This window comes from Alligator mississippiensis, chromosome 3 (genome assembly GCF_030867095.1).
Source record: "Alligator mississippiensis isolate rAllMis1 chromosome 3, rAllMis1, whole genome shotgun sequence".
In the NCBI taxonomy this organism is placed as follows: domain Eukaryota; kingdom Metazoa; phylum Chordata; order Crocodylia; family Alligatoridae; genus Alligator; species Alligator mississippiensis.
Window position 1 is genome coordinate 39,104,575 of NC_081826.1, and position 22,862 is coordinate 39,127,436.

The following is a 22,862-nucleotide window of genomic DNA, read 5'->3' on the forward strand; positions in this document are numbered from 1 at the left end:
TAAGAGTCACACCCAGAGAGTGGTGGTGGATGGGTTGGTATCAACCTGGAAAGATGTGGGCAGTAGGGTCCCCCAAGGCTTGGTCCTTGGGCTGGTGCTGTTCAATATCTTCATCAGCAACCTGGAGGACGGCATGGAAAGCACTCTCCAAATTAGCAGATGACACAAAACTATGGTGAGAAGTAAACACACTGATGGGGAAAAAATGAATCCAGGTGGACCTGGACAGGTTAGAGAAGTGGGCAGAGAACAATAGGATGCAGTTCAACAAGGACAAGTGCAAGGTGCTGCACCTAGGGAGAGGGAATCACCAGCATACCTATAGGCTGGGGAATGACCTCAGCAGCACAGTGGTTTAAAGAGATCTCAGTCATTGTCGACTCCAAGATGAATATGAGTCGTTAATGTGATGAAGTAATTAGCAGAGCTAACTACACTTTGTCATGCATTAGCAGGTGCAACACGAACAGGTCCAGGGAGGTGATGCTTCCCCTCTATGCGGCACTGATCAGGCTGCAGCTGGAGTACTGCGTCCAGTTCTGGGCACTGCGATACAAGAGGGATGTGGACAACCTTGAGAGGGTCCAGAGGAGGGCCACTTGTATAGTTAGAAGCCTACAGGGAAGGCCCTATGAGGAAAGGCTAAGAGACCCAGACCTTTCCAGTCTCAGCAAGAGAAGGCTAAGGGGGGATCTTGTGGCAATATTCAAATTCACTGGGGGGGGGGGGGAGAAGGGCGGAGGGCAGAAGGGAATAGGAGATGCTCTGTTTACTAGGGCACCACTTGGAATAAATAGGAACAATGGCCACAAGCTGATAGAGAGTAGATTTAGCTTGGACATCAGAAAGAATTTCTTCATGGTCACGGTTGCCAGAATCTGGAATGGGCTTCCAAGGGAGGTGGTGCTCTCCCCTACCTTGGGGGTCTTCAAGAAGAGACTGGATAAGCACCTGGCTGGGGTCACATGACCCCAACACTCTTTCCTGCCTATGCAGGGGGTTAGCCTCGATGATCCATTGAGGTCCCTTCCAACCCTAGCATCTATGAATCTTGGAGAAGGAAGCAGGGAGAGCAGAGGACTGAGTACTAGGTGTGTGTCTCTCCCAAGAGATGCATACAGGCACTGAAATTGGGAGAAATATCTTCCTCATAGGTAACTGATCTAACTTTTTCCAGGAGAGCCATTTTCCTTCTGCAAGAATGCCCTTGAATGTCTGCATGCTCTCCTTTTTGTGTTGGGTGAAAGCCTTTCTCTTGGCACAAATGGAACATCTGTACATTGCCTTTATCACCACTGATTAATTATTACTAAAAACAGATGAGAGCTCAGACAAGATCAAAATCATGCTGACTTATAAATAATTCTAGGCTGGGCCTACCTGGAGAGGCCCAACCTAGAATTATACAGATAGATGGAGAAACAGAAGATAAGAGCCTGCCTTGCCCAAAATAATACTGCATGCTTCTGACAGCAGCAAATAGAAACTAATGACTCCTTAGGTGCATCTACATGAGTTGTTTACTGAAGAGTAGACTAATTAGCTCCTCAGTAAAGTCTCAATGTCTACATGTGTAGCCCTATTAGGCCGCAGTAAACTAATAACCACTGCCTTAGGTTAGTACTTGTAAACATAGGTAGTATTCTGCGGTGGTGTTTAGTGAACCACAATGCATGTGTAGACTCTGTCTGCCAGCTAACTCTACCTTGTTCCTCAGCTAGCCCCTCTGCTGCACATTGAGCCAGGTCAGAGTATATAAAGAGATACCTCTATACAGCTCTAAAGACTTTTGCTAAAGAAATGATCATCGCAAGAGACAGCATATTTTGAATAGAAAATGACCCTCCTAGAACTCAGAGCACTGCTGAGCTCCTCTGCGCTGTTATTTCATTAGCACATAACAAGCAAGATATTTTCAAATATTCATTCACACGTCTATCTATCGTTAGATTTTCCTCCACTTTCATTTGTGTCACCACGTTGGGATATTGGTTTAAGAGCTTTATCTGTGATTTAAAACTCTCACAGAATCCTTCCGACTACTGCCTATCTTGGACATTTGAAAGAAGTTGCATTTCTACCTCTATGCATCCTCACTGTGACCCGAAGATAAATTCCCTGAAAGACTTCCATATGTTGGACTTTTCCTTGCTTTAAAGCTACAAATATGATTTCCCACAATAACACTGATTTCCTGTTCTTCTTTGCCTTTACCAATTTGAGCAATAATGGAATACCCTTGCCTAAAATCACTAGATGGAGACAACTCTGAGATTAACTCCACTCTCAGGAAACATGTGCTGCTCGGCACTGTCTAAGCAAAACTGTCAGCAGGATCTGCTATGCTTTCTCCATGTTTTTTTTTAATTATATTAGCTACAGTCAGCACTGAAATTGTATGTATTTAGCATCATTTGGATCTCCTACTGCCAGCAGGCTTTTTAGTAATTTTACACTTGCATAAAGGGGGCACTAGCCAGTAGCATAAGTAGGGGTAAGTGAGGAGGGCACTAGCCCTGAGTGCCAACTTAGGAGGGGCGTCAAAATTGTTTGCCACCCCCATGGAGTCTGCACCCTGGAAGCATGAGAAGCTTCACAGTGTTCTTGCAGCACCAGCCAGTGCACAGACACCATGTTGCTGCTGCTTTAAGAACAAGAGCCAGGAAGAGCATGTGGAGGTGGCAGCAACAACAGTGGCTGCCAGGGTCTGGGTAAGACCCTTGGGCATCCTCCCTGTCCTCGCTTTTAGAACCCAGCCCCTTCATACCACACAAACCTTGCTTGTTACACCACCAGCGCTAGCTGTGCTATAAAGCTAATATTTACTATATAACTCGGACAAAGAATAAGATGCTTGCTGTTAGATTTCTTCTTATGAGAACACAACACTCTTGCTCCTGTACATTTTCCTACTATCAAATATGTCCCCAGTGTGCTTAGCTTATATATTTTGAGAGCATTTTACATATGTGAATCAACAGATTCTCTCAAGAATTCAGGGAGTCAGCTAGTATTACTATTATCATTTTAAAGTTGTAGAAACAGGAGCAAAGAAGTAAAGTTGTAGAAACTGGTCTGGCCAAGGAGAGAAGGACATAACACTGTGTAAGATTAACTCAGGAGTTTCTAACCTCTTTGATGTGTTCCAAACATACCTCTTTCTTGATAAAGAATCATATTTTTAATTTTGGCATAAAACCATATTTTTAACCAGATGCCACAAAAATGACATTCATAATAATTTGGGAAAATCATATATATTTAACACTTGCAAACTGATGAGGTTTTCCTTGTATTTATCCATTTTAGTAACTGTGGAGCCCTGCATTTTTTACCATCCTATACTTACTATGTCAGATGACTGGACTGCTTATGAAATATGAATTATACTTGAAATATGAGTGAACAATACTATAAACCAGACACAGTAAAACACGTATCCATTTATTTTTTCAATTCCAAGACAAGCCTCCCCCACCCTGCCCATTTAACACAGGAGGGGGGGAAGTCCCATATCTTGGATTGAATATGAGGTCAGGGGTGGACAGGTAGCTACTGCTTACCCTCCCTCTGACACTAGCAAGCTCTGTCCCTGTTCCAGCCTGAGGCATGGAGCACAGCCTCAGACCACCCTGGTATCAGCAATGGCTGCTGCTACCAGGCCAGGCTGGGGCTGTGCTCCATGCCCCAGGCCCCAAGCTGGAGTGGGGATGGAGCCTGCCAACTCCAGAGCAAGGGTAAATGATGTGTGTGTGTGTGTGTGTGGAGGGGGGGGGGGATGGCATGGGAAGGAAGCAAGATGAGGAGGGGGAGGGAGGAAGGGGAGGGGTCCCAAGGCTGCAGGGCAGCTGAGGGAGTGGGGGGCCCAAGGCTGCAGGACAGGGCTGAGGTGGCAGGGATTAACCCCACCCCTCACCTGCTCTATACTTTTCCCCACTGCCTGACCCCCCATTCCCAACCATGACCTGCCCCCCACACCTGCTCCCTTCTGATCCCCCTCACTGCCTGTCCCCTTATTCCCTCCCCTCCTGCCACTGCTTTCCCTGCTGCAGCAGTTGCTGGGGATAAATTTAAGACAAGCCTCCGATAATTAGATTCTATACATGTAAAATTATCACAAATTTATAAATTTCCATAGGCAGACTCTAATTACTTGGGGGTGGCTATAAATTATATGTTGTCTTGGATTCAGATGAATATATTAGAAAATTGCTTTTGACAGTCTCTCTCTAAGGTCCTGAATCAAGGTGAGAGGTGGTTCATGTGCTTCCTCCAGACTTTGGTAAAATTTCCCTTGAGGAGACAGATACTGGAACAGACGCATGCAAATGCTATGCCTAAACACCACTTGGAATCACTGAAAATTTTGCATGTGTGCACACCCACACACGCACGCCCACATAGATGTATCTTTATATTTTCAGAAAATCAGAGCAGTTCTATTGCTTTTATTTTTGTTTTCAAAATGCATTTGCTCCAAATGCAGTAACATGCATTTGTAGGTTATGTTGGATTGCAAGTCTGCTGGCTGATCACCATCAGTGTAATTAATTTTGGGCAGTGGGGCTCAATCTAAATCCTGCAAGCTGGATCTGGACCTTGACGTGATCTGGGCCAGTGCATGGAGCATCAGTGGCAAGGAGTCTGGCCTGGATGAGCCATTCCCTGCCCTGACTGATGTTGCTGATAATACCTCCCACCCCCTCCCACAGCCCTCCATGTTCTCTCTGTCTCTGCCTTTCCCCTCCCATCCCCCAAGCAGGTAGACACTTCTTACCCTTACACTGATCTCCCCCCCCACCCCATGGAGGCATGGTGGAGGTAAGCTCTCTTCCCCTGTCCCCCAACTGGAAGGGAGTGGCAGCCTCTGATGCAGCTGAGGTCTCAAGCACCCGGTCCACAGCTCAAAAAGGTTGACTTCTACAGATTTACAGTGATGAAAACAGTTGTGCCTATGGGAAGAAAAACCTCTTCAGAGGTCCTTGTGATTTTGTGCATGCACACAGCTTTGATGATTAAGAGTTAATAGCTTAGTAACTAAGAACACTTAAGTTCTGTCCCCAATTCAAGAAGGAAAGGAGGAGAAAAGGGTAAGATAGAATATACCATAGCTTACTATCATCACCATCATACCATCAAAAAAAATAAAAGAGCTTTAGCACTCCAAAGTTATTACTTTATAGTTGTTCAGTGTGTAGGAGTAACAGGAAACGCTTCCAGAACAAAATAAAAAGTGCATGTAGAGGAAAAAAGAAAAACTAATAAATATCTGCTAGCAAATAAAAATGATGGTTTGCCATCATTGTCAATGCTTTTCCAATTGGCAGCTGGTTTGATTTGTTAAATATTCAGTTTTTTATAAAAACTGATTTCCCTCACATTTGAAAGATATGTAATGTTGACATTTTAAACGATTTTCTGCCTTTTGATTCAACAGCCCCCATTTACTATCCAAGTTCTCAAAAGTCTAGACTGCAGTATGTTTCTATCCAATACCAATATGCAGCTAAAATATGATTATTAAACATATCACTGCTAAACTGTAACAGAGAGAAATAAGAATTTATGGGAAGATGTTGTGTTTTATGATGCAGTGATAAGAATCTGAGTGGGCATGGGAAAGAGACGGGGTGAGGCTAGGAGGAGGAAGCACTTGCCAACCTCTCTTGCCTCCAGCATTCTGCGTGTGGTTCTGAAACATCCTACATGGCTCTTCTTTATTAAAAGACCTATCCTAATACACTACTGACTTTAAACTTATTTTGAAGTTAATGAGTGCTATGGGGCTAAGCACAAATAAAAATGCAAGCAGGATCAGGGCCTAAATTAATATATAAGCAGGGGAATGTGTATTCAGAGAAGACCTTAGTGGTGATCCAGACTTACAGGTAGTCAGTCAATGGTAAGCAGAGGTAGCTGAATGGTGCAAAAAATTAAGTTTTTATCCTATAATTACTATGTCAGATGCCTGGACTGCTTATGAAATATGAATTATATTTGAAATATATCAATGAATAGTACTATAAACCAGACACAGAGACAAAGTAAGATATATATCCATTTATTCACTTACAAGATAAGCCCCCCCCCCACATTTAACAAAGAGGGGAAAGCCCCATGTCTTGGATTGAGTATGAGCTAGGGGGGAGGGAGGAAGGGACAGACAGCTGCTGTGGCTCCGGCCATTTAAGTTTTGTCAAATCAAGTCTGGACGGGACTAATGTCCCCTGAAAATCATGTGCGATATATTTTTTGTGCTAATTCAGATACTAGAACTTTTCTTTACGTTTGGCAACATATAAAGCATGTTTTCAGCAACAGTAGTCTGCAAAATATTGAACAGTAACAATGTCATGGCTCCATGGGCTTAGCAATGCTTCTTTGACACACACTAAATCTCAGACCTGAAACCAGGTTAATTTTCATCACTATGCTTTGAGGTCTGACTTGAAAAACAGGATATATCACATTTAGAGGCGCTCTTATAATATATAATATGCCTAGAGATCCACTAACAAAGAGCAAGAAAAATAATTTTGGGAGTGTATCTGACTTATTAGAGAAGCATCATCTTGAAGAGCCAGCTTATATACATGCCTGCTCTTGCTCTTTGCCCCCTGACTTAACAGGGGCTGGGAGTGCCATAGAGATATTTGGCCTAGTACCTGGGCACAGGAAATACCTAATTTTTCACTGAGCAGCAACTTCTCTAACAATTAAAAAGAGGTACTGGCAAACTCAAAAGGAATTTAATCAAATCCTAATAATCTGGAAAGAAGATGAGGCAAAAGTGTATTTTTAGGATGTAAAACATGGATAACAGGAGCTTCTTACAGCTGTAACTGGGATGGAGATGATTGTGTTCAAACATAGACACCAAACTTCTTGAAAATAACAGAAGAAAACCTTTCCCTCATAAATAAAGGAAGAAATGTAAGGGGTGGGATAAAGTAGTAACTTGACTATCAAAAATGTTTATAGTTATCATTACAAGGTTATAAAAGCAATAACACAGGCAAGTGGAACATTTCTGAACTTGTAACAGTACTATATGAGAGAAACACTGTGTTTGAGATTACTTCTTATTTATTGGAAACAATTAGACTACCCTAAGCTTACAGTGAAACTGCAACATCACGTACCACTGATATCTAATTGTAACAGCAAAATTCTGTTTATAGTAAAGCTTTCAGAAGTTCCAAGAATCTGAGGAACAGTTATAGAAACAAAGAAACTTCCAACATTTATTCATGATTAAAAAGATGTGCCAAAAATAGTTTTGTAAAGACAGAAAGCCAGATGAACTGTCACAATGATTTACTCATGAAAGAAAGACCATAAAACTGGCAAAGTTTTAAATATGTTAAACACAAGAGAAATTACAACAACTTACCTTGGACCAAATTTTTTGACACCAAACAAGTTGAGCCTATTTGTAACCCACCTGGTTACAGTATGGGTTCCTCTAGCATTTATAGTTTGTGCCATGTTGAAGTTGTTTAAATATGGTTTCCATGCAGTTTAATATTACTATAGTTTTTATATTTATTTTGTCCCTTTTTAAAATGTGCTGACTGTCAGCATATTGTTCATAAACTTGCTGAAGTCTCTGGCTTACAGATAATTTATTTTAGAAGGGAACTTGAATAAAATTGTACATTTCTGTTTTTCCTTTGGAAAAATCTCCTTTTATGAGCAACATTCTTATTTCTTTGTTTAGTAAATATAGTAAATGAAAACAAAGAAACATAAATGAAGAAGAGGAGGGGCATCTTTGTATACACTGTGGAAAGATTTTTTTTAAAAACATCTAAAATAAAATTTTATCTACAAAGGAAGTCTCCTCCTCCACCTAATCCAATATATTTCAGATGAACTATGTTGAAGTGAGTGATTTACACAACTTGAAAATAAACCACCTGCAAAGCAGTATTATTCTATTAAAAAAAGTAAATACTCTCATATTTAAAATGGTTACTTATCCTAGAGTACCTGGCTCTCAAAGCGGTCATAGTCAGTGTGGCTCATATTGCAGGTGAGTATGTGCATCATGCACACAACACCTAAGTTTTTTTGAACAGCAGTGCCAACTAGGGCCACCAATGCATTCTTGTGCTCCCATATGAGAGCATAAGGGGTGAAACCACTTTAAATTCCTTCATAATTTAAAGGTCATGCTGCTGAGGACTTTTGAAAAGCAAAGATGGAGAGCAGGCCATGTGATCCAAAATGACTGAAATATCTTGAGGAACCACAATTACTCAGTTTTCTTTGTGTATGAATCACGGCATGCTGCGCTGTGGGTGACAGGCAAGCAGCATCTCTCCTGGACAGTGAGAATGAAAAGCTGGATAAGGCTGAAAAGAACCAGGAAGACATCCTGAAAGACTTTGCTGTTAAAGTAATAAAACAAAGCTCTGGGCAAACGCAATGACTGTTCACCATGCTGATATTAGGGAACCTGCCTCTGGATTGTAAGGTGTTTTAAGACTCTTGAGTCTAAACAGATTCTAGGCACTGCTCAATCTTGGGGCTTCTAAGCTCAGTTTCAGGAGGCAGATGCTCCTATCCACCTGGGATGTTTCTGAGAGCTGGAACTCACAGGTCCATTACCTTTCTTAAGGTCCAGTCCTGATTCTTTAGACTCCCAGTGTTGTGTAAATACACTCCTTTCCAGAATCCCACGAATGGTGTGAGGCTTCTCATTTACAGTTTAATTCTTCAGAAACTATGCAACAGATGTAACTAAATACATACCAATATGGAAAGGATCTGGAGTGTTTTGGATCATGCCATTTCTTTTCTTAAAGCACAAGAAGTTATAGATCTTTAGAAAAACCACAAATTTACAAGGCCCAATGCTTCTTACTTGCAGCTTACCCCTTACTTACAATGCAGCTTACCCCTCCCTGGGAGGCTCTGTTGGTCCATCTATGTTGCAGGGGGCAGGCATTCTCCCTGGCTTGTTAGGGTCCTGGAGCAGGTAGCTCCACCTCTGCTACTGAACATGGTAAAAGAGAATGAATTGCTTGCCTTCTACTCCTTCGCAGTTTTTCACTCCCTCTATCAAGTGACTCCCTAATTACCTTCCAATCAGGTGGTCAGAACCTTGCCAGGTGACTTTGATGCCGAGGTAACGTAGCACAGCTCCCTGATCAACAAGTTCTTAGCAGGGCTAACTTTTTGTTTAGAGCGATTAGATTTTAAAGGCACAGACTTTCACTCAGCAACGCTTAATCTATTTATGATAACAGGGCCTGTATGATGGAATAGTCAAGAACAGATGGATGGAAACAGCTAGGCTAAGTACAGACATTCAGAAAGTCCGGGCCTGAATCAATTCAACTGTTACAGGTTAGTCTAACCTGCATAGATTGAGCCAAGAAGCAAGTGAATAGACATTCATTTTTGATTCTGGAAATGCAACCACATACCTGCAGTGGTTCAGGGTAGAAGCTGGGGGGCACTAGAGCAAGCCCTCTTTTCCCTTTGGCCGTGGCCAGAAGGCTGGAGGGAAGCTGAGCTTGGAGGGGGGGAAGAGCGGCATGGCTAGGCCCCGGCAGGTTCCTGAGAATGATTGGGGAGGAGTTTAAACCCCCACCCTGCCCTGTATGGTCCCCAGTTGGGGTGTGCCTGGATGGGGAAGAGGGGAAGCAGCCCCTTTCCCACTGGCACAGGACCCCAGCCAGAGTATGCCTGCCAGAAGTGCAGCAACCCCTGTCAGACATTTCCCCACACTTGCTGCTTGAGTGGCAGAGGGCATGGCCAGATGCCAGCACAAGAGGCCACCTGAGGCAAAGTGGGGTAGGAGGGAGGTTTAATTCCGCCTTCCTCCCCTTTCCGAATGGCATGGGACCCATCAGGCAGACCCCAGATGAGGTCCCATGCCAGTGGAAGAGGGGAGGGAGGAGGATTAAACCTCCCTCCCCTCACTTTGCCTCAGGCTGCTGCCAGGGCTGGCATCTGGCCATGGCCACTGCTGCTTTAGCAGCAGAGGGAAATGCCTGACAGGACCAGCTGGGGTCCCATGCCAGTGGGAAAGGGAAGGGAGAGGGGATTAAACCCCCTATCTGCCTCACTCTGCCAGCCCTGGCTGGGGTGTGGCCATGCCCCTTGCTCAAGCAGGGAGTGTGTAGTGGGGGGGACGGGATGCAAAAGCCTGGGAGGGACTCCCCCCCCCGGCAAACCTTAGCTGGGGTCCAGGGCTGGGGGAGCAGGGGTTAAATCCCCTCCTTCCATGACTCACTCCGCCTGCTTAGGCCAGGGCCTGGCCACACCCCCTGCTCTTTGCTCTAGCGGGGGGGGGGGGGGGGGAGCAAAAACCCTGGCAGGTGCTACCCTCTCACCTGCTCAAGTGGGGAGTGGGGTGAAAAGCGGGCAGAAGCGTGGCAGTTCCCTGCCATGCAGACCCAGCATGGGCCATGGAGGGCGTTTAAACCCTCCTCCCTCCCCTTTTCCTGAGCCAGGGGGAAGGCTGAAGCCTCCACTCCAGCAAGTGAAAAGTCTGGCAGGGGCTGCTCTGCCCCCACCAGGCAAGCTGGGCTGAGTTCCCAGCTGAGTTTTCCACCCCTGTCAGCCAGCCCTTTCTGCTCCGGCTACAGAGCAGAGGGGCTGGGCCAACCCTGCTCTCCTGGAGCAGACAGCCCAGCCCAGCTCAGCCCAGGGCTGCAAAGCATCCTGGGATGCTGGAGGACCGTGATTTAACATGAACGAGGGAGGGGTCTGGGACAGAATTTCCATAAACTGGTTTGATCTAAACAAGTTAAGTGTGATACTAAACTCAACCAAGTTTATCTTAAACCAGTTTCAGCCATTTTGAAACTGGCTTATGTGCACATAACTTCTATTCTGTTCCAGGTTTAAACCAGTTTCTGATGACAAACTGGTTTATGTATAACTTTTGTCCCTAGGCCTGATGTTGTCCAATACAGAAGATCAGAAGTAGTTTTGAAGAACTTCTTGAAGCCTAGTAGACGTTTAGCTGCAGTTAAGAACTAATGGGGTGGGCACCTGCTAGATTCAATTTTGTTGCAATGAATAGAGTTACAGGAAACACAAGAAGGTATAAGATTCTTGTTGTTTAAAAAACCCCTCCACTCCTGCATACATGAAGCTGAGACCTACAGTGGGATCCACAATGATGTAAACTGAAACAAAAATCTATGTAATTACACAGGGATACATTACTAAAGAGTATAAGTTTTATTTTGTCCAGAAAGCCCGTTAACTATAATGGGAGCGCAGTATAATTTACAAAGAATTTTTTTGTTCAAATTTGTTTTGAAAATGTAGGATTTAAAGTCTGTGAACTGTTAGTTTTCATCTGAACCTAACAGAGTCATCAGAAACAGGCATCATAACACTAACAGCTCTTTCAAACTGGACCTCAGGCTAAGATTAATTGATTTCTTTAATTTTTCACTACTGTACAAGTGATTTGAGTTGGAATTTGCCTCTCTAGAGTGCAAAACAAATTGGTAGGGCACCTCAATGATTTCAATAACATTATATTCAGTGTAATGACATTCTATTATGGATATGTGAAGGATTACCTTACTGATCCATAACTTGATGCATAGTGATTCACAATTAAATTCTTAAAACCCAAATACATTTACAATAGTTATAACAATATGAATTAACATGTAATCCTTCTCACTGGGTAGAAAGGAGAGTTTAATTAATGTAAATTTGCAACATGCTTCTGTATCTGACTAATACACCAATATGAATTAAAAAGATAACGAACTCAGCTTTCATTAAAAGAGAAGAAAAATAAGAATAAAAATAATAATGAACTTATTAAAGTAACTAAAAAACAATATAGAAATGTAGGGAATAAGGGAAACAATAAAGATGAATTATACTAGATTATAGAGAGTATAAAATACCTAGATTTATATTTTGGAGAGCAACATAAATAATGAAAGACCAGTGTAGTTGGCAGAAGTAAGACCACTGCTGGGGCATGCAGACATACTCCAGCTGAACACTGAGTAGCAGACAACACTTCCATGTAAGGGAGTTATAGGGACTGGTCAGTATGATTGACCTTATCATTTCTCCCCAAAGCAAGATGATGGAAAGAAAGCTGATCATCTTCCCTAAAAACCTTAGAAAAGAGGGACAGCCATCTATCAAGACAGACAATGAAGGTGCTGGCAAGAGGGGGATTGCAGTCCCCAACTCCCTAGCAAACAGAAAAGACAAAAAGAAACCAGCTGGTAAGAAGAGGTCCCAGCTTATGGTTCCAGACAGAAAGTATATACCACTCAGCAGCTTTGTGGCTTCCATGTGAAGCCATGCAGAACTTGATATTTTTGGCTAAATTTCCCTTGATATTTTTAAGGTTCATTTAAATCAAGTGCTCAAAGCAAAGCTCAGAGCTCAAAAGACATGTGAACTGAAATAAAAAATTTCACACACATACAGTTTATATACACCGTGGAAAAACCTCCACAGATAAACCACTGCTTGAGCTACTTTCAGTTAGAGATGTGTTCAAGTTGCAAAATTCACCTCCTGTGGATTTTACTGGGTTCCTGGCGTTTAGTTTGCGCACAGTTTTACTAATGGCAATTTCTAAAATACTGATCAAAATTATAACGACAACATTCTCTTCTAATAACAAAAGTAAAAATTCCCCATTACCAACCTGAAGAACATCTCCAAGGTCTGCTGTGCTAATATCTGGGTCTTCAGTGGTATTAAAAGGAACAGGATTTATTCTTACAAGGGTGAGTACTCTGGGTTCTGGATATCTCCATAACATCATTCCTGGACTATCCTCAGTTTCATTGTAAAACACAACTTCATAGGCACCAGGCAGTTTCTGTGCTTCTGTCAAAAGAAAGACAGCTATAATCTGCTATGTAATTTCTAAAAGAGAACATGCTGGGTTATAAAACGAAAGTCATTAAAAACAAACCTCTTAGGATCGAAAAGAGAAAATAAAAAAGCAATTTCCCTGACTTTTAATAGATTACAGCTTAATGGAATGAAATCAAAAGGTATTTTCCTTTATAGCAGATGTTTTCTCAATTGCTTTAAGAACAAAAATCAAAAACTTAATTGCAACGGGTAGGTGATCTTCAATATTTTCCTACTGTATCTATTTGTAACTAAAAAAACCCCGGTAATAATTATTTTCGTACCTTCATCTTGTATGTACTGGAACAGGCCAGTTCTCAGATCATCAGAGGTATGCTCAGTTTTTGAGACCTGATTTCTCTCTGTAGGAGAGTAAGTTTGGTATGTTTGACATGAGGTCAGTGTCTCCATTCTGCCTTCTTTAGTCAGGTATCCTTGCAGAAGTTCATGGAGAAGAACTAAACAATTCAAATGTTCTTGACCCCAGAAAACCTAATTAAAAAAAGATAACCTATTAATCACTCAAGATGAATGAAGAGCAAAACACCAACAGCTCCAAAATCCCACATTCTTTTTTTAGTGCTTTGTTTTCATACACCGTAACTATTTGCAAACTTGCTATATGTCAAAAGATTTTGGTATGCCACTGGGTAAATTTGTTCATTTCTCCACTTTCGAGCAAGAAACTCATTTTTAGCACTGTAGCAATGTGTCAAGTGCACAGACACTGCCCAGATGAGTTTAGAATCAAAGGGTGTGTATAGATGTACTCTGGGAGAGAGGGTGGGAAAGGCGCTTTAATGAGCTCATCTCCGAGAACCACGCTAATTAAAAGCTCCCTGAGCATCACATGTATCAGCGTCCCCACACTGAAAAATGGTTGCAGGGCACTTTGAACTAAAGCTCATCGAATGAGCTTTATTTTAAAGAACCCTGCCATCATTTTTCAGTGTGGGGATACTGATACATGTGACATTGGAGTTTGCTGGTTTACTATGCTACAGCAGACTTGATTAATTGAGTCTGCTGTGATGCGCTGTAATTACAGTGCATTGGAGCAGCCTCCCTGCATGTGTATAGGAGCCCCAAAGGCTTGATCAGCCAACGCTTCTTGTTGTATCCTGTTTGTAGTGCTAATCACACTGATGCTGGGTTTGACAACAATCTACAAGAACTTGAATATGCAAAGTGTCAAGTGTTCAGGGTATTTGAGAAGGTCAATGTTCTGAAAATATCAGGTCTAGGTCCCTAAAATTGTCATCTAGTAATATATACTCATCAATTAGTTGCCGAAGGGGATCTTTAGGTTAGAAAGCTTTTATTGATTTTTCCTAATTTTTTGACAGCCTCTATAATTTTTCATTGCTCTTGGCAGAAACAGAAATTGGAAGAAACTGGTAGATATAATATGTCTCCTTAAAGAGATGCAAGTGAACAAATAAACCATCACTCCTAAAGACTACCTTATAATTATCTACTACAATTGATGCCACTTTGCAGCAACACCTTGGTAACAGCAGCAGCTGCTTATCAAGCAACATTTCTCCAGAGAGCATGTTCTCTACCATATATTTGGAACAACATAGCATCTATGGGTGTTATAGTGATTCTCACTGGAAGCATCTACATCGAGTGCCTTACTGTGCAGCAGACTAATTTGTCACCGTCGACATGTGCACAGCAATTAGGACGCAGTAGACCAATTTACTGCGCTGCCAGATAAATCAGATACAAGTGGTGTCTGGCAGCACAGTAAATTACGGAGCTTAAATGCATGTGTAGGCAGTGACATCAGGATTAGTTTACTCTGGCTCAAACTGACCCAGAGTATATTCAGTCGCATTAATTGCACGTGTAGATGAGCCCACTGACTATTTAATTTATGCATTTAGATGCATGCAAATATACAAGAGTTGCTTTTCCATATGCTCCAGCCATCCTTGAAATATCTTTTAAAAGGTGAAGGTGTGCCTGAGTCACCAAAATTAAATCTGAATTTGGTGCTCTCAGATTTCAGAGAGCTGCACATCTAATGGCCCCAAATCAGTCCATTTTCAACTGAAACACAAATGTATTTAGAAAAAAAAATCTGTGGAAAAAGCACTTTAAAAATCCTGAAGATACACAAAACCTTTATAATTGAAGTGACAAAAAGGGTAGCAGGGGCAGAAAGAAATCAATGGATAAGGTTTTAAAAATATGCTTAAAAGATTTCTATAATGTTTGTTACATGTTAACTGGTTCTAAATAATGAATCATGCAACAGTGCAGTGGTGATGCATAGGGGACGCACAGGGGTGCACGTGTCCCACCTGAGAGCGCAAATGCACCCCCCAAGCGGCCACGCTCCCTGCTTAGGCAATGGGCCTAATGGCCCAATGGGGGGGGCAGGTGGGAGCGCTGGTGCCCCCCTTGTGAGTGCCAGCCACAGAGCGATGCTCCCAGAAGCGGCTGCAGCCACTTCTGGAAGTGGCTGCAGTGATCGGCTGCCTTGCAATCAGCCACAGGGGGACCTCCCCCTTCCCCAGTCAGCGTGATTGGCCGCAGGGGGACTTCCCCCCCCAGTTGCTGACTGGCTCCTGACTAAGGTGGCACCAGTCACCCATGCAACAGTGAATGACTTGTAATCCCTGGTATTTGGCCAGTAAAATATCTAATCCTATCTAGGTGCTTTTGGTAGGTATTATGTGCACAAAGGAATGAATAGATGAGTCTTTCCTTGAACAGAGAAACTGAAAAAGCAATTTTCTTTTGCTCTGCAAAGCAGTTCTACATTTTCCCATTTACACTGTTGCCTACAGTAATTCCAGTTTACAACAAACCAATGATGAAATGAGGACAAAAAATTTTTCAGGAATTACCATGACAGTTCCTTCAACCCCATCTCCTTCTAACTTACAGAGGCATAATGTACCCAACATCCCTAAAAATTTAGTATGGCACTGCTCTTTCAAATTCTAGCCAGTATTCAGATCCCAACTGCAGTATATAATCCCAGGCTCTGCCTGCACCGGCAAATTGGGTACCTGACAATGATCTGATTGTTGGCTGGCTCCAAGCGGTCCCTGAAGCCAGCCAACAACCAGTTAATTATCAGGTCCTGTGGCTGCCCCAAGACAGCTGGGATAGTCCTGATCCGCTGATCTTCATCTGGCAGGGACCACTCTCAGGATTGAATCCTGGCGTAGTCCTTGACAGCCGACAACATAGGATGGCCCTGGGGCTGGAATCACCAGGGTGTGGGGGGGATGGGTTTCCAATCCTTCCTGATCCCTGCAACATGTTCAGTTTAAGGTGTGATAGAAACCAGCCACAAAGGTGTTATGCATGTTTTGTATAATACCTTTGTAACTGCTTTTCCTGCTTTACTGTACCATTAATCCCCAGAATGTGTGGCTAGTTTACACTTTAAGACACAATTAACTGGATAATCATGTCTTAAGTGTAACGTTTGCCTGCAGCCTCAGTCACACAGCATTATTTTTGCTCTTTATCTGACTAACTTTTTGAAAATGGCAAGCAATAATCAAACTCCATTTCAATAACAAACTTGTGAAACTTCTGGGATTTGACAATACTCAAAAGTTGTGAACAACAAATCACAGGTAACAATGGTGAAATAAATGTCCTGCTTTTTAAATGAAAATATTCAAATCACTTTTTTGTATTATTCAATCTCCTCTAATCATAACACTGATATTAAATAATTTCTTTTTAATTTCATGAAAGGGAAAGTCCTAAAACGATCAGTATTTCCTTTCTGTTATATGTAAACTGTTTGGTGCTTATAGATCCCACAATACTTTAATCAGAACAGGACACATGCATACTGCTACCTTGCTTGAATTACACAGAATCTGTACTTTTCATTTCAGAAACTCCCATGCTTCTTGAACTGTTGTCAAGCTATAGACGTATTTAACTGAAGGGGAGAATGAATACAAAACAAAGTGCTAATTGCAACAAACAATAACTTCTAATTATTCCCCTGAGAAATTTCTGTAAGTTCAAAGAAAAATCTGATTTGCATTTTTTAAAGTTGCCCCAAGCCATTATGGACATGTAGTGCAGGAGCGCACGCACATACACACTTACAGCAGGGTCCTAAATGTTAAGTGTTAGTTACCTGATACAGCACTTTTAAGGGAACAAATACATACATACAAGTTGTATAGCTAAACTACAGTAAAATGTCTGGAGCAGTTATCAACAATACTATATATTCAGTTGTTTTATCAGTAGTTTCATATAAAAGCATACATCTTTTAAAATGCACAAAACTCCCCAAAATAAAGCACAACAAAAAAACCCCAAGCCTCCCTCCCTTCAAATCTGTGAGCTCTCTCATGATGCAAAACTTTATACGATTTCCAGGCAACTTAGACAGAAAATCAGAATTATTAGAGGCAAACTCAGTTAAATATCAGAACCATAAAAAACCCCACATCACACAGACCTGTATCAGACCTCCTCTCAAGTCAACATGGAATTTTGGAATGGTGTGCTCTGGTCCTGGATTACCACTGTGCTTACACCACTTGGCTTCTACATTGGCCAAACAGCTGAAAGGGCCTATGAGAGTTCTGCTCCTTTCCTTGAGACTTGTTTTAAGAAGAAAATTATCTATATCAAGCACAAAGGATGATCCATGAATGACACCTGAAAAAGAGAAATAAATATATATAGTATTTAGCATACTGAGATGTCTGTGCTCCCAAGAAAAAGCTTTCCTAGAAACATGTATATTTTTTGATTTTCCCTCTATCAGGGCTGGATTGTGAATCCTTACTCTTATGGTAAGCAACTACTCACACAAGTAGCTCCATTGAGTTCAGTGGAAGTACTGGTATGAATAAATGCTCTCCATTTTAAGTGAAAGGTTCACAGTTTGGCTGGAGGCCTTTTGGTTCTTTTTCAACATGCTTCCCGACATTATTGAGTGCACTTTATACTGAGCTGCAGTTATGAAGCAGGTATATTTCATACACATTCCTTACAAAGTACTATTTGCCAAAGCATTATGACTTTTTACATGTGTGAGTATTTTAAGGTTTATGAGTAGAGACATTTTTCATTAACTACACCATTTTTAAAAGAGTATATTAAAAATAAGAACAGCTGCTTCACTTGATTATATTTTAAACTGATAGGAAATAGCCATTCTGATTCTCTCTGCTTTCATTCAGGTTTATTAATAGAAAATAATGCCCTGCCTGAGTCTAAAGTTCTTAACAGGAATAGTTTTATGTTTGATTTTAAATAATTCAAAACAATCATGGCAACTCAAAATATATAACGTGTGTTTACTTAAAATATCAATTTAATCCAAACTTTTCACATCATAACCATTTGCAGTTTACGTAGTTTATAAAACATTAAAAAAAATAGCAGATTCAATTTATGATAGAACCTATATATTGTCATTAAAGAAACATTTAAGAAAGAAAAGACCACTAAAAATTTTAAGTTCTTTGATGCAAGTCAGAATGATTTAAATAAACTGCATCTAAAATTTCTTTACTTTTTTGAAAATTTAGATGCAAACTATGATGCTGGATTAATTTTTTCCCTTTTGCTGCTCATATTTGGAATTGTCATTGTGAATATTGAATGTCACTGTACTTAGTCTGTAATGCTCATGGCTTATTTTTCTAATGAAATTTGATACTTGCAAAAGATGAAGGATTAAAAACACCTAAAGCCTATGGTATGCAGATTTTTCAAGATACTGTGCTACTTTATATTTGAAAACTTTGCTAAAAGAAATAGCCCACTACAACTGAAATCTATCCTGTCTATACACCTATATTAAATATGGGTGGAGGGACTGAACTTCAATTTCAGAAACTGGGAAAATGTGTCTGCATCCTACAAACGTTCTGAGAGTAACCATGATGTCAACATTAATTTTAAAATGTACTGATCTTCGATTTTTTTTTTAAGAACATGACTTATGTTATGCAAGAAGATATAGTATGTCCAATTTTTTCCCCCAGATATGTGTGCACAGTCCCCACTGATTATAATAAGAACAACATGGAAAATCCAGTCCTCATTTCCACAGCTCCAGACAGGGAGAGGGTAGACACACAAAACATTCATGCATTCTCTAAGCATACTGTAACGCAGCTCTTCAGAATTCCATGTAGAGTGGGTGACGTGATGGTAGAAGGAGGTTAGAAGGATGCTTCCTCATTGAAAGTTACTTCAACTTTTGGGTTGACACCATGTCCGCAAAGTTATTCTACAGTTAATGTGGCTGATTATGTACAGTCCTGGGATAGAATCCTGGCTCCATGGCAGTGAACTGGAGTGTTGCCTTTGTTGTAAAAGGGCCCAGATTTCAACCTTTAACTATGGATTATTCAGGCATGATGGTGGATCTGGGGATTTGGCTCTAAGTGTGAGAACCCAAGGCCAGACTTTGACTCACTAGGGGATGTTCTTTCAAGATCAATAAAATACAAAATAATTAACAAGAGAATAACATCAATAAGCCTGTATGCACATCAATAAAAACTTAATCCTTTTTATTAATGTATGATGTTGATCTAGTAGAGCTGTGTGCTAAATGAAACGTACAGCGACCACCATAAATATCTTACCCAAAGAAAAAGAAGAGGATTGTGTGTGTTTATTTTACAGTTTAATTATTTTCAGGAGCACAATAATATTAATAATTAATTAATAATTATTAATAATTTCATTTTTTTGCATTTCTGTGTGAAAACTGTTCTAAAAGAAATCTGTCTTTGTTTAGATTATTTCACAGTTTGTCATTTTCCACAATCTGCAAGTATTCTTTAAATGTGAATTAAGTGTAGGGTTACATTCTGATGGGGCCAAAAAACAAAGGAGCAAAGGATTTTCCATACATAAATGACTGTAAATTCTTTTTACTCTACTGGTCATCCTGAATTACTAAATGCCAGATGTTGTTGTTGTTGGAGAGACCATGGCTAGGGACAGACATTATACATAAACCCGTTTAAGTGATCAGATACTGGTTTAAACCTGTAAAGAACAGACATTCAGTGCAGATAAACCAGTTTCAAAATGGCCGAAACTGGTCTGAGATAAACCTGCTTGAATGTAGCATCAGACTTAACTGAGTGAACTCAAACTGGTTTATGCAATGTCTGTCCCAGATCCCTTCCTGGTTTAACTTAAACCAGACTCCCCCAGCATCCCGGCATGCTCTCTGGGGTGGGCTCTCTGCTGTGGCCCAGCAGGGCTGGCCCTGCCCCTCTGCTCCCCAGAAGAGCAGGGACAAGTAGGGACAGGCAGGGATGGGGGTCTGGCCAGAGAGGGATTTATTTCCCTCCTCCCTGTCCCGTCAGCCAGGACCCAAGCTAGATCTGCCAAGTGCCAACCCCTCTCTGCTGCAGCAGGGGGCTGGCATGGCCCCTAAGGCAGAGGGGGCAGGAAGTGGCGTTATTCCCCCCTCTACCACTACTGCCCCCCAGGGGACTGCAGTCGGGTCTTCCCACCCTGATTGCTGCTGCTCACTCCCTGCTTGAGGCAAGCGGTGCAATAAGCCCCCTCCATTAAATGCCAGAGAGAGAGGGAATAACCCTCGTCTCTGCCCCCTGCCTAAGGGGCCCTGCTGGCCAGCATCTGGCCACGCCCCTGCCTGGCTGCTGCAGCAGCGACAGGGCAAGGCCCTTGATGGGGGCAGCAGCCCGTCATAGTGTCCGGGAACACAAGCCCCTTCCTGGCAGGGGGGCCCTGCTGCGAGGCAGGAAGAGCTGCGTTGGGCTGTGCGTGGCAGGCCCAGGGCCCAGAGGGGGCCAGAGCCCCTTGCAGCACTGCCGCTGCTGCCACAGTCCACAGCAGCTGGGGTCCCCCACCAGGAAGGGGCTCACATTCGGGGAAAACATGACAGCGGCTGCTGCCTCTATCACAGTGGCTCCCCCCTCGCTGTTCCAACAGCTGGGTAGGGACAGCTGGGTGGGGGCGAAGGTGGGGCCAGATGCCAGCCAGCAGGGCTCCTAGGCAGGGGGCAGGGAATGGGGTTATTCCTGCCCTCTGCTCCTGGGTCATCACAGTGGGGTCTGCCTGCCCCAGCTGCTGCTGCTGCTCACTCTGTGCCTGGGGCAAGCACCTCCGCTGGACGCTGGGGGCAGGGGTGCAGCTAGATGCCGGCCATCAGAGCCCCTTAGGCGGGAGGCAGGGACAAGGGTTATTCCTCCTCCCTCTGGCATCCAGAGGAGGGGGCTTATATTGCTGCTTGCCCCAAGCAGGGAGCGAGTGGCAGCAGCATACAGATCCGGCTGCAGTTCCCCGGGGGAAGTAGGGGTATAACTCCCCTCCCTGCCCCCTCTGCCTCAAGGGCCATGCTGGCCTGCCACTGCAGCAGCGAGGGAGGATCGCCCAGTGGACCCAGCTTGTGTCCCTGCTGGTGGGACAGGAAGGGGGGAATTAAATCCCTCTGTGGCCAGTTCAGCCAATGTTACTGCCCGAGCTGGCCACGCCTCCCCAGCACAGCTTCCCTACGGCCAAGGGCACGATCTAGTGCTCCCCCACTCCTGGCCTGAGCTACTGCAAGCATATGACTGCATTTCCTCAGTCCACAAGGAATGTCTGTACTTTTACAAATCGATTCAACCTAGACAGGTTAGACTAAACTGCAAAGATGGAATCAATTCAGGCTCCGGCTTTTTGAATATCTGTCCTAGGGGCATAGCATGTATTATTCTCTGGATGGAATTGCCACCACAAAACTTTAATGGAAAATAGAATCAGCCAATAGAGATGATGTAAGCCTGTTTTGCCTTAACCTCCAAAAACAAATTCAGAAAGTGCTAAACAAAAAGATTACCTTATGGTTTAAAAATAACACTAAGCACATAGTACATAATCCAATGTTTATTGGTCCAGACCCACTGGTATACTCTGACACTTTGGGTTTCCCATGAAATTGGGTCTATGGCTGCTTCTGTCATTGCCAAATTTGGCAGTGATTTTGGCTTACTGACTTAAAAAATAACCGCAGGTAAGCTATAATAAAATAACCTCATCTTTTAGTCACTCCAGCGAGTTTTGCAGCCGATATGGTATGTGAGATCACATGATGCTAGTACATTAATTTGATGTGACTGTACCATACACAAGATTTATGTACAAGGGCCTGAATTAAGATGAACCTTGACCTTCAGGTTTGCAAATTAAAATTGTTCTAACAGGTAAACTGTAAACTGAGACAGATATGAAATATTTAAACTTTTTGGGTTTTTTTTGGAAAAAAATATGGAGAAGGCTTATTTTATGAGATTCAATGTGATAATAAATGCACAATAAGAAATAAATCGTTGGACCTCTATTTCCAAGTCAGAAACAGGGATCCAATTGCAAAAGAAAGAAAAAGAAGTGCTACTAAATTTCAAACAATATAATTTATGAAGTGCAGAACAACTGCCTGGATCAAATCCTGCAAATTCTAGAGATTCTTAGGGACCTAGGCCAGAGCATTATTTATTTTTTCTTCATTAGGAACCAGAATTTCTCTCTTTATAGGCAGGACATTATACCCTCCATCTCAGCAGTTACAACTGCCCTCACTGGGACAAAATTAATCTTAGTATAGAAATCAACATGCCCTTAATGAAAAAATGCAAAGAATATTTAGATAAACTTGCACAAAGAGCAGTGTTAAGGGAGGAAGGAGAAGTGTTTAAAGAAAACAGATAAAGACTGACAGGTAGGTACAAACTATAAAAAGCAATTATGAGTAAAGAGATGTATGGGCTTTGGGGAAGTTGCTTTCAATGGAGTATCACTCCAGTAGAAATCCTAGTAGGTTGACATTGTGGAAGAAGTGTACTCGCACCCTATGGGAAGGGAGTGAAGAAATATCATTACAACATATCAGTATGCACACCAAGGGCCTTTTTTTTAGGATTTCTGAATGCTGTACTGAAATATAGAGCATAAGATGAGCTTGTGAAATTACTTTTCTATTACTGAATTGGTCATCTTGAAAAGTTAAACAT

At 42.2% G+C, this 22,862-nt stretch overlaps 1 protein-coding gene across 2 annotated transcripts in view; it reads right to left on the bottom strand.

The window, feature by feature from the left end:
- VPS13B (vacuolar protein sorting 13 homolog B) overlaps positions 1-22,862 on the bottom strand; it is an 877,527-nt gene that overhangs the window by 117,985 nt on the left and 736,680 nt on the right. For both annotated transcript variants that reach the window (XM_059723846.1, XM_006263597.4), the window contains 3 exons: positions 17,327-17,529; positions 13,155-13,362; positions 12,656-12,840 (listed from right to left, as the gene is read on the bottom strand). In XM_059723846.1, the coding sequence (XP_059579829.1) occupies positions 12,656-12,840; positions 13,155-13,362; positions 17,327-17,529 (596 nt within the window). The remainder of the gene's footprint in view (positions 1-12,655; positions 12,841-13,154; positions 13,363-17,326; positions 17,530-22,862) is intronic.